General features: G+C 47.3%; 1 protein-coding gene across 1 annotated transcript in view; it reads left to right on the top strand.

Moving 5' to 3' along the window:
- UBTD1 (ubiquitin domain containing 1) overlaps window positions 1–11,753 on the top strand; it is a 70,316-nt gene extending 58,563 nt beyond the window's left edge. Inside the window, exons 2-3 of the mRNA XM_003255295.4 lie at window positions 8,449–8,676; window positions 10,685–11,753. Of these exons, the coding sequence (XP_003255343.1) occupies window positions 8,449–8,676; window positions 10,685–11,070 (614 nt within the window). The 3' untranslated portion in view covers window positions 11,071–11,753. The remainder of the gene's footprint in view (window positions 1–8,448; window positions 8,677–10,684) is intronic.
- Window positions 11,754–12,153: the final 400 nt, after the last annotated feature.

The following is a 12,153-nucleotide window of genomic DNA, read 5'->3' as shown; positions in this document are numbered from 1 at the left end:
AATATGTTTACACACAGAATTTTCTTTATAATTAAAGTTTTAAAACTTGCTTAAACTTTTAAAACAATAGTTTTTTTAATCTTTTAATGTAGGTAAAAATCCACATTTTTATGCCCTTTTATAATCTTTTTACCAAAAGTATATTTTACTTTTCTTATACACCTTGCACATAAACTGTTTTTTTTAATAGTACTCAGGAGGCCTTATTACTTTTAAATTATACAACATTTTTTGCATAAATTTTTTTTTTTTTTTTTTTTTGAGAAGGAGTCTCACCCTATCGCCCAGGCTGGAGTGCAGTGGCACAATCTTGGCTCACTGCAAGCTCCACCTCCCGGGTTCACACCATTCTCCTGCCTCAGCCTCCCTAGTAGCTGGGACTACAGGCACCCGCCACCAAGCCCGGCTAATTTTTTTTGTATTTTTTAGTAGAGACGGGGTTTCACCTTGTTAGCCAGGATGGTCTCGATCTCCTGACCTCATGATCCGCCTGCCTCAGCCTCCCGAAGTGCTGGGATTACAGGCGTGAGCCACCACGGCCCGGCCCATAAATTTTTTTATAACATTTTTTCTTTCATGACTTTCACTGACAATTCTTTAACATGTCTCAACTTTTTGACTTATTACAAACTTTTTTTTCTTTAAACAACCAGTTAATTTATTTCAGGACAAGAATTTACCATATAACACTCTTTACATAAATTCTGCCTCTCCCTTTCTTTTTTTTTTTTTTTTGAAGATAACCATTCCTTTTTCAAAGCAAACTTTCTTTATGTCTTTGGACTAGACTGTCTAAGGCCACAGGATTAGAAGTTACCATAATACATGTTACACTGTTAACTTTTAGCAAACTTCACTTTTGTTGAAAACCTTGTAAGTTTGGGATTTCAATCATCCTTTGCTATTAATAAGACCTTGTTTAGTAAATTAACTTAGAATTGGTATAGATGGCCTTTTTTTCTCTCTGCTGGTCTTTCCTTGCCTCTGCCAGCTGCTTATGCTGCTGTTCTTTTAACTACTGTAGGCGGGGAGGGGGTCTAAAACCAGCTGTAACTGTCTATGTATGGAAACTGGTCTGGGTGCCTTGGCTTACAGGTTACCTTGTGTCATACCTTTGAAACGAGGGACCTGTCCAGGCTTCCTTCTGATGGCCAACCCACCTCTAATGCTGGCCAGTCTATTTCACACAAAGTTCAAAGTTTTCCTGGTGTCACAGTAACACTGTAATCTCCCTTAAATTCTTTCTTGAAAAATTTTTTTTAACATAGTTCCTAGTAGGGTGGGCTTATTTGTGCCTGACCCATGCTTCTTCGAGACAAAACACCACGCTTACACCACACACACACCACAAAACAAAAAACAGGTAAAAAGGGCACACACACACTTTTGCAGTTTACACCAAACCAAAATCAAAACCAAAATCAGAGTATCCAGAAATCCAAGCCAGGTCAAAACCAAAACCAAAGTATCACGCAATCTAAGTCAAGTCAAAACCAGAACGAAAGTACCAATGCAGGCACGTCGTGGGTGATCAGTCCACGCTTCCACTCAGATGGAGTGGGGCAAGTTCCAAAGACTAGTCTTACCAAGTTTCAGATGTCCAGACTCCAAGTGCCAGTTCCTTCCTGGTGTTCAGCCACTGTGTTAATCCTCCGTGGGGGCCTGCTACGTGCTGCTCTAGCGAGGCGTTCCACTGGGGCAATTTCCTACCCAGGAGCGCTCTTTGGATTGCGTCACTCAGGCTGGCCGGAGTTCCCCACAGGGATGCTCCACAGGGCAAGTCTAAGCCGCCTAAGGGGCTGCCTCAGCCGTCCGTCAGTTACGTTTCCCAGTGAGGCAACCAAGAAATGTAGCAGGATGAGCCGCAGACAAAACCTCTCAGACACTGAGTTGTAGAAGGAAGGGCTTTATTCACCTGGGAGCATCGGCAAGCTACTGCCTTAAAATCCGAGCTCCCCAAATACACAATTTCTGTCCCTTTTAAGGGTTCACAACACTAAAGATTTCACATGAAAGGGTCGTGATTGATTTGAGCAAGCAGGCAGTACGTGACAGGGGCTGCATGAACTGGTGGTCAGAGAGAAACAGAACAGGGCAGGGAGTTTCACAATGTTCTTATACACAATGTCTGGAATCTATGAATAACATCGGTTTCTAACTTATGAGTTGATTTTTAACTACTGGTTTTAGGCCAGGCAGGCCCAGGCCTGGTTTTGGGCCTGGTGCCGGGCTGCCTGTCTTTGGTTTTACTTCCTTGTTGTTTTTTCTTAAAACAGGTACTGAGTATAAAACAATATAGAACAACATGAGAGGGTCTCTCTCTTCCCTCACGAGCATCATTTGTCACACATAGTCATCTTCCCCTCCCACCTGCAACAGGAATGTTCCTTCTCACCGCAAGCAAGTTCCTGTTCACACCTGGATCTGTTTCTGGACTCCCTGTTCTCATTTGTCTTGTACACCAAAAAGAAAATTCTAAGTCCTCTAACCAGCTGAATGGACCCCTCTTCTCAGCCAAGGGGATTCCAGAGAAATCTGAAAAACGAGTTCAGGCCATGATGGGAAGGGGAGTCAGGCCTCATTATACTCTCCTCCCTTCAGACTGTGTCTTCAGGCACAAATGACCAGCATTAACATTAAAACAGTCCAGGCGTGGTGGCTCACATCTGTAATCCCAGCGCTTTGGGAGGCTGAGGCGGGTGGGTCACCTGAGGTCATGAGTTCGAGACCAACCTGGCAACATGGTGAAACCCCGTTTCTACTACAGATACAAAAATTAGCGAGGTGTGGTGGTACACGTCTGTAATCCCAGCTACTGAGTGTCATGCGCATCCATGTGAAGAGACCACCAAACAGGCTTTGTGTGAGCAGTAAAGCTTTTTAATCACCTGGGTGCAGGCGGCCTGGGTCTGAAAAGAGAGTCAGCAAAGGGTGGTGGCATTATCATTAGTTCTTATAGGTTTGGGATAGGCGGTGGAGTTAGGAGCAATTTTTTGTGGGCAGGGGGTGGATCTTACAAAGTACATTCTCAAGGGTGGGGAGAATATTACAAGGTACCTTCTTAAGGGCGGGGGAGGATATTACAAAATACCTTCTCAAGGGTGGGGAGGGTGTATCGTACAAAGTAATTCACAAGGGCGGGGGAATATCACAAAGTACATTATCGCAAGGGCGGGGAGGGTGTATTGTCACAGTCAGTTGATCAGTTAGGGGGAGGAACAAGTCACAATGGTGGAATGTCATCAGTTAAGGCAGGAACTGGCTATTTTCACTTCTTTTGTGGATCTTCAGTTGCTTCAGGCCATCTGGATGTATACGTGCAGGTCACAGGAGATATGATGGCTTAGCTTGGGCTCAGAGGCCTGACATTCCTGTCTTCTTATATTAATAAGAAAAACAAAACAAAATGATGGTGAAATGTTGGGGTGGTGAAAATTTTGGGGGGTGGTGTGGAGAGATAATGGGCAATGTTTCTCATGGCTGCTTCGAGCAGGATTAGGGGTGGCATGGGAACCTATAGTGGGAAAGATTAAACTGAAGAAAGATTTTGGGGTAAAGGGTAATATCGTGGGGTTGTTAGAAGGAGCATTTGTTGTATAGAATGATTAGTGATGGCCTGGATGTGGTTTTGTATGAATTGAGAGACTAAACAGAAGACACAAGGTCCGAATAAAAGAAAGAGAAAAACAGGTATTAAAGGACTAAGTATTGGGAGAACCCAGGACATCCAATTAGGGAGTGTCCAAGAGGGTTCAGTGTAATTATTTGCTTGGTTGGCGAGTTTTTGGGCTCTGTCCTTGAGTTTTTTATGTTGTCATATACCAGGCCAGACTGATTTAGGTAAAAACACTCTTCATTTAAAAATATACGAGTTATTCTTTTTCAGCAGTGAGTAAATCGAGGCCTCGGTGGTTTTGGAGGAAAGAGAAATGCAAAGCCAGTAATTGTTTGTTAAAGAAGGATTAGAAACAGCTAGGAGAGAGTGAGTGAGATTGATAGTGTGGTGGAGATAGGTAGGGAGAGGTAGAGAGTGACTGGAGAATGGGGGCAAGGATAAGAGTGAGTAGAAAAGTGAAAAAAGGGACTTCATCAGAGTGAAAGTATTGGAGGGTACCCTGTCAGCAAAGATCATCTATCAACTCCAAGAGGGAGTCAAGAGTGGCAGATTAGGGATAGTACTAGGAGATATCTGCTACAATGGTTTGGAGGAAAAGTGTAAACTGGCAGTGTAAACGGGCAGGGCATTTATGAGTAGTTAAGAATGCTGAATAGGGGTATGACTAGACAGAAGATAGTAGGGATGACAAGTTTTCGGGGTGCAGTCCAAGTGGGTGGGGGGTGACTGCGTAAAGCCTGTTGTAAAGAGTAGGGTAAGGAAGAATAGACCTAATAAAAATGAAAGGATGTATTAGGCTTATAAGGGTTACTGTTATCCTTTAGGAATGCAGGTGAGTTTAAGGGAAGTAGGGGTGAGTACTTGTGACTTCCAGGAGGAAGAGGAGCTATCAGGCTGGCTGTCCGACAGACACAGCTTTATTCTGGAACGGTGAACCCAGTGGGGAGGGTCCTGCAGGCGGATGGCAGTTGGGGTACTATAGATGACTAACTAGGGTCCGATCCGTCGAGGTTGTAGAGTTTGAGGGGTCAGATTCTTAACAAGAACTGATCGTCCAGCTAGGGTGTCTTCATATGGCTGGGAATCTGAAGTAGGCAAGAGAAGATTAGCAGCCTGGCGAGTTTCCTGTCTAGCCTGCTGGAGGACTGGAAGATAGTCGCCTAGAGGGCTGGTGTCTGGGACAAGGTTGGGGCCGAGCAAGAAAGTGCGTGCGTATAAAAGTTCAAATGGACTGTACCTTCAAATGGACTGTGACATATTTTGAAATGGCCCTGCAAAACTGTCTCTTATGGGGGAAGTTTACATTTTCTTTACAGAATCCCCTTCCCTTTCCAGGTCTTTTTCTGATCCTGAAGAGATTAGCTAAAAATCTAGCACCTGTTAAAGGTCTGAATAGGAAACATTTGCCATCTATTGCCTCTAAGGGCAGCCACCTATGAAATTTCATCTACATAATAAGAACCTTGGTCTCCACAACTCCTTATGTTTTTTTTTTTGAAATGGAGTTTCACTCTTTGTTACCCAGGCTGGAGTGCAGTGGCACAATCTCAGCTCACTGCAACCTCAGCCTCCCAAGTTCAAGTGATTCTCCTGCCTCAGCCTCCTGAGTAGCTGGGATTACAGATGCCTGCTGCCATGCCCAGCTAATTTTTGTATTTTTAGTAGAGATGGGATTTCACAATGTTGGCCTGGCTGGTCTCAAACTCCTGACCTCAGGTGATCCGCCCACCTTGGCCTCCCAAAGTGTTGGGATTACAGGCGTGAGCCACCGTGCCCAGCCCACAACTCCTTATCTTAACCCAGACATTCCTTTGTGTTGGTTCGAGGACTTAAGATAATAACTCTTTCAACCAATTGCCAACCAGAACATCTTTAAATCCACCTATGACCTTTAAGTCCCTGCCCCTTCAAGTTGTCGCTCCTTTCCACACAAACCAATGTATATCTCACATGTAATGATTGATGTCTTAAATCTCCCTAAAACATATAAAACCAAGCTGTAATCCAACTACCTCGGGCATATGTTCTCAGAACCTCCTGAGACTGCATCACAAGTCATGGCCCTCACATTTGGCTCAGAATAAATTTCTTCAAATATTTTACGGGGTTTGGCTTTTTTTGTCCAACAGTCTGTCCCTATTCCAGTACTGTGCCAACTGTAGCTTTATAATTAGTGCTGATCATGGCAGCGCAACTTCTGCCACCTGATTCTTTTCTAGGAGCATCTTTGTTCTTCTATATAAAATTTAGAATCAGTTTGCCAGGTTCCTTGGGAAAAAACTGACAGGAATTATATTGGAATTGTATTACATTTATAGATCAGTGTAGGGGGAGTGGACATCTCCATGATTTCTTTGAATGTTGCTTTATTCCCATTTTCCCTATTGTATACTTCTGGAAATTCAGTTCAAAATTTTAGACCTAGCAGGGCATAGTGTCACCTATATAGTCCCAGCTACTTGGGAGGCTGCTGGGGGAGAATACCTTGAGCCCAGGAGTTTGAGGCTGCAGTGAGCTATGATCACACCACCGCACTCCAGACTGGGTGACAGAGTGACCTTGTCTCTCAAAAAGAAAAAAGACATCTGAATCTCAATTATATTGTATTTTTCTTTATTTTTATTTTCTTTTTACTTTTTGAGACAGGGTCTCACTTTGTCACCCAGGCTGGAGTTGGAGTGCAGTGGCATGATCATGGCTCACTATAGCCTCAACCTTTCTGGGGTCAGGTGATCCTCCCACCTCAGCCTCCTAAGTAACTGGGACTACAGGTGCATGCCACCATGCCTGACTAATTTTTTGTATTTTTTGTAGAGACAGGTTTTTGCCATATTGCCCAGGCTGGTCTCGAATTCCTGGGCTCAAGTGATCTATCTGCCTTGACCTCCCAAAGTGCTAGGATTACAGGTGTGAGCCACTTGGGCCCGGCCTGTATTTTTCATTTTTAGAAGTTCTATATGGTTCTTTTAAGATCTTCTTGGTTATACCTACTATGTACCCACAAAAATTAAACATTTTTAAAAAAATCTCCTTGGTCATTCTTTATAATCTCTTATTCATATTTTTAAGGCCCTCATCCCTTAACTCAGTATTTCATAATCTATCCAAAGTCTTTGCAAATCTGATTCTTTTGTCTGCTGTTTTTGCCAGTAAAGCTCGTACTGCCTTGTTTCCTTGCATATTGAGATTTTTTTTAAAAAAACTATTACCTTATTTATTTTTCTTGGAACTTTATCTTGGGAATTCTTTGAGGCCTGGTTTGAAGTTGTTTTCCTCCAAAGAGGGTTTGCCTTTCCTTCTGCCACCTCACCACCCCAGGAACACTTTAAATTAAATATTTGGCTTTAGAGTTTTCTGCCCCTACAGGTAACTGTGAATTCAGATGGTGAACTACAGGATTTAGTCAGACCTGAGGTGGAACCCTCACTCACTTACTATGTGACCTGGGGCAAGTCATTTAATCTCTCTAAATCTGTCCTATCACCTGTGAAATAGCAATAATAATACCTACTGCCTAAGGCTACTGCAAGAATGAAATGGGATCATGTATATAAATAAAGGCTTGCCTGGGGTTCTTTCTCAGCTGAGGTCGCTGCCTACAATTCTCTTCCTTGCTTCCTTTTGCCCCAGCCAGTGGGAGCAGCCTGGTGGTGGCCCCCAGCCTCAGTTCTGCCTCTCACCATAGGACCTGAGTTATAGTGGAAGCAGAGTGCTTCACATCTCGCTCCTGTGGCTCACTCTGCCTTTAGTTTTGAGATGACTCAGCCTCCAAAAGCCTTTGAGAGATACCTCTGCCCTCAGTCTTGGCTGTGGTTTGGAGTTGTCTCAGAGGTCACTTGGAGCTAGGTAACAAGAAAAATTACATTTGACAGAATTGTTTTCTTTGTCAGATGCTGCAGGAATTTTTTGGGGAGTTTGTTGGTTATGATTTCTTAAAAAATCATTTTTTTAAGTGGGACATTAGTAACAAGATGTTAAAATTATTAATAATTTTTTTTTTGAGACATAGTCTCGCTCTGTTGCCCAGGATGGAGTGCAGTGGCATGATCACAGCTCACTGCAGCCTCAACCTCCCAGGCTCAAGTGATTCTCCCATCTCAGCCTCCCAAGTAGCTGGAACTACAGGAGCGTGCCATCATGCCTGGCTAATTTTTAAAAATTTTTTGTAGAAACACGGTTTTACCACGTTGCCCTGGCTGGTCTAGAACTGCCGGGCTCAAGCGATCCTACTGCCTCCCAAAGTGCTGGGATTACAGGCATGAGCCACCGCGCCCTGCCCCACATCATGTGGGAAGGGTGCGGTAGCTCACGCGTGTAATCCCAGTACTTCAGGAGGCTGAGGCAGGCGGATCACGAGGTCAGGAGTTTGAGACCAGCCTGACTAACATGGTGAAACCCCATCTCTACTAAAAATACAAAAATTAATCAGGCGTGGTGGTGGGCGCCTGTAATCCCAGGTACTCAGGAGGCTGAGACAGGAGAATCGCTTGAACCCAAGAGGCAGAGGTTGCAGTGAGCCGAGATTGTGCCATTGCACTCCAGCCTAGGCAACAGGAGTGAAACTCTGTCTCAAAAAAGAAAAAAACAAAACAAAAAACAAAAACAATGGTAGCATATGCTTTGCTGACAAAATTATTTTATGTCCCTAGGTTGGTTATGTGAAGTTTTCTGACTCTTCCCTGCTATTTAGGAAGGGCTTCAGAGACCTGAATACTTAGTAGCCAGTGCAGCAGGGTTTCAGGGTCTGGCCTGGGGAGGGGAGGGGAGGGGGAGGGCAGGTTGCAGCTCAAGTGGCTTTAGAGGTGCTGAGCCTCTCCTTCTGTCCTGCCCAGGACGCAATGAGCCCCTGAAGAAAGAGCGGCTCAAGTGGAAGAGCGACTACCCCATGACTGACGGGCAGCTGCGGAGCAAACGGGATGAGTTCTGGGACACAGCGCCTGCCTTCGAGGGCCGCAAGGAGATCTGGGATGCCCTCAAGGCTGCCGCCTATGCTGCTGAAGCCAACGACCATGAGCTGGCCCAGGCCATCCTGGATGGAGCCAGCATCACCCTGCCTCATGGTAAGTGGGCAGGGCCAGGGTTTTATCCCTGCTGGAGCTAGGGGGTCACCAGCACAGTTTGAGGGTGTTGAGGGGTGTGGAGCGGTGGGGCAGGTGGTTACTCACGTATTCATTCATTCAAGCACCCCTTACTGAGTATGGACCAGGAGTGGGTACACAAAGAAAAAGAGACACAGTCTATGCTTGCCTAATGACACTACAGAAGACAACAAACCTGCAAAGCAGTGTCACAAATGCACTTTGGGACCCCAGAACATCCAAGGCACCGACCTTTTTGTTTTATTTTATTTTATTTATTTATTTATTTTTTTTGAGATGGAGTCTTACTTGCCCTGTTGCCTAGGCTGGGGCTCAGTGGTGGGATCTCAGCTCACTGCATCTTTCACCTCCTGAGTTCAAGCAATTCTCCTGCCTCAGCCTCCCAAGTAGCTGGGATTACAGGCATGTGCCACCACGCCTGGCTAATTTCTGTATTTTTAGTACAGACGGGGTTTCACCATGTTGGCCAGGCAGGTCTCAAACTCCTGAGCTCCAGTGATCCACTGGCCTTGGCCTCCCAAAGGCACTGACCTTTTATTGGGTTATTATGTGCTGGACACTGAACTAGAAACTTCCACTGCATTAGCTCACGTAAGTTCATAGCAGTCTTATGGGGCCATGTAAAGCAGAGAGTAACAGTGGAGCCGTAGTTACAGACTTGAGTTTCTTTTTTTTTGAGACGGAGTTTCGCTCTTGTTGCCCAGGCTGGAATGCAATGGTGCGATCTCGGCTCACCGCAACCTCCGCCTCCTGGGTTCAAGTGACTCTCCTGTCTCAGCCTCCTGAGTAGCTGGGATTACAGGCATGCGCCATCACACCCAGCTAATTTTGTATTTTTAGTAGAGACAGGGTTTCTCCATGTCGGTCAGGCTGGTCTCAAACTTCCAACCACCGGTGATCCGCCCGCCTTGGCCTCCCGAAGTGCTGGGATTACAGGCGTGAGCCACTGCGCCTGGCCACAGACCTGAGTTTCAATCTGAATGTTTCCCTTTCCTAACTGTCTTGGCTTTAGCAAGGAGCTTCTCGAATTTAGAGCCTGAGTGCCTTACGACTGTAAAGGGGAGATGATTATTAGGATTCAGCAAGATACACATAACATCATTTAGTCCAGTCCCAGCACTTAGTAGGTGCTCAAGAGACAATAAACATATTTCTCCATGCATTAGGTTTTGCCAGTAAGGACACTAAGGCCCATGGAGAGCAGAGCTGTGCTATTTCATTCATCCCTGTAATCCCAGCACCTGGCACATGTGAAGAAGTGAAAAATAATATGCCAGGATGAACAAGCCAGTACCTGGTGGAGCTGGGATGCCAGCTCAGGTCTTCCTGACTCCAGCCCTGTACACCTGGTGATCAGGCTGTCCTAGGGAGATCTGACTGTGGGGTGGCCATGGCAGATGTATTAGTCTGCTCAGGCTCCTGTAACAAAATACCACATGCTGGGTGACTTAATCAAGAGACATTTATTTTCCACAGTTCTGGAGGCTGGGAAATCTGGCATCATGGTGCTGGCCAGTTCAGGTTTTGGTGAGAACTCTGTTGCTGGCTTGCAGGTGGCTGCCTTCTTGCTGTGTCCTCACATGGGGAGCGAGTGGAGAGTGAGATAGTGCTCTAGTGTCTCTACAAGAACTGTAAGCCAGGGCAGTGGAGCACACCTGTAGTCTCAGCTGCTCGGGAGGCTGAGTGGGAGGATTGCATGAGCCCAGGAGTTGGAGACTAGCCTAGGCAACATAGGGAGATCTTGTCTCAAAACAAAACAAAAAAAACCATCTTTCCGATCAAGGGATCAGAGGGTCAGGGCCCCACCCTATGACCTCATTTAACTTTAATTATTTCTGTATAGGCCCCATGTCCAAATACAGTCACATTGGGGGTTAGAATTTCACCATATGAATTTGGGGGGACCCAAACATTTAATCCATGATAGTGGATCCCCAAGCTGACTCTGACAGCCCTGCGTCTCCCACAGGCACCCTCTGTGAATGCTACGATGAGCTGGGCAATCGCTACCAGCTGCCCATCTACTGCCTGTCACCGCCAGTGAACCTGCTGCTGGAGCACACGGAGGAGGAGAGCCTGGAGCCCCCCGAGCCTCCACCCAGCGTGCGCCGTGAGTTCCCGCTGAAGGTGCGCCTGTCCACAGGCAAGGACGTGAGGCTCAGCGCCAGCCTGCCCGACACGGTGGGGCAGCTCAAGAGGCAGCTGCACGCCCAGGAGGGCATCGAGCCATCGTGGCAGCGGTGGTTCTTCTCTGGGAAGCTGCTCACAGACCGCACACGGCTCCAGGAGACCAAGATCCAGAAAGATTTTGTCATCCAGGTCATCATCAACCAGCCCCCGCCACCCCAGGACTGATGGGCCCACGGACCCCTGGGAAGAGGCCCCGCCTACAGCACTAGGCCCCCACCCTGCTGCTGCCTTCCAGTGCTGTCATTTTCTTCAGGGGCCCTCCCCTCGGTGTGGCTGGTGGGTGAACCGTGAAGGGACCCTGCCTTTCAGAGCACTACACGCCACCAGTTCCCGGTACCCAGGGAGCAGGCAGCCACACACGGGCCTTGCAACCTTGTCAGAGAAAAGGCAAACAGGGTCCTCACCCTGCCTCTCTCCTGCAGCAGGTTCGAGCCACGAGGGCCAGCCAGGAGGCCCGTGGAGCCCAGATCTGTCATCTGGTGCTGCCAGCTGTGCTCACTCCAGTTTTCTGCTCAGGGTCTGAAGCAGCTGCTGTCTCCCTCCTCTGCCCCCATCCCTTGGCTCTCCCCTGGGCACAGTGCCGCTCCCTTGGAAAGAAGGGAACCACCCTTGAGCCCCAGGGCTCGGGAAGCCTGAGGCGGGCCTCTGCCTCTCCCTGCCCCCCAGCACAATTGGCAGAGATGAGGCAGGTGGTGGACGGCTGGGCTGTCGTGGCAGGGTCTGCACAGGGCCATGTCCTGGCTGTAACCCAGGCAGTGGGAAGTCTGCAGCCTGGTCATGGCCCCCACAGCAGGTCCCTGTGGACAGACATATCTGCATATTTATCAATAAAGCCTTTTGCTCCTTCTTGCTTGCCTGGCATTTGACTGAATTCTCCTGCAGCTCTGTGGGGCCCCTGGAGCTGTTCTGGTATGGGAACAGGTGGATGCCTGGCCTCCCCAGCTGCTCTGGGCATGCAGTCTCCAGCAGAGTGAGCCTGGAACTGCCAGTCTTCTGGGCCCTGATCCCAGCTCCCCTGGTGTCCTCATGAGTCCTCAGGAAAAGCCACTTAACCTCTGAACCCTGTTTGCTTTTCTTTAAAGCACAGTCATGCCGCCTGCCCTGCCTCCTCCATCAGTTGCTGGGAGGATTAAGCAGGAAGACAGATGTGAAAGTGCTTGCAAGGAGAAGACAGCACCTCAGGAAAGTGGTCTGCTCCTGTAGCAGAAGGGGCTAACTTCCGGTCCCTGGAGATGCTGTAGCCATCAT

Source organism: Nomascus leucogenys, chromosome 3, assembly GCF_006542625.1.
Source record: "Nomascus leucogenys isolate Asia chromosome 3, Asia_NLE_v1, whole genome shotgun sequence".
Lineage (NCBI taxonomy): Eukaryota > Metazoa > Chordata > Mammalia > Primates > Hylobatidae > Nomascus > Nomascus leucogenys.
This window is presented reverse-complemented; position numbering and strand designations above follow the sequence as displayed.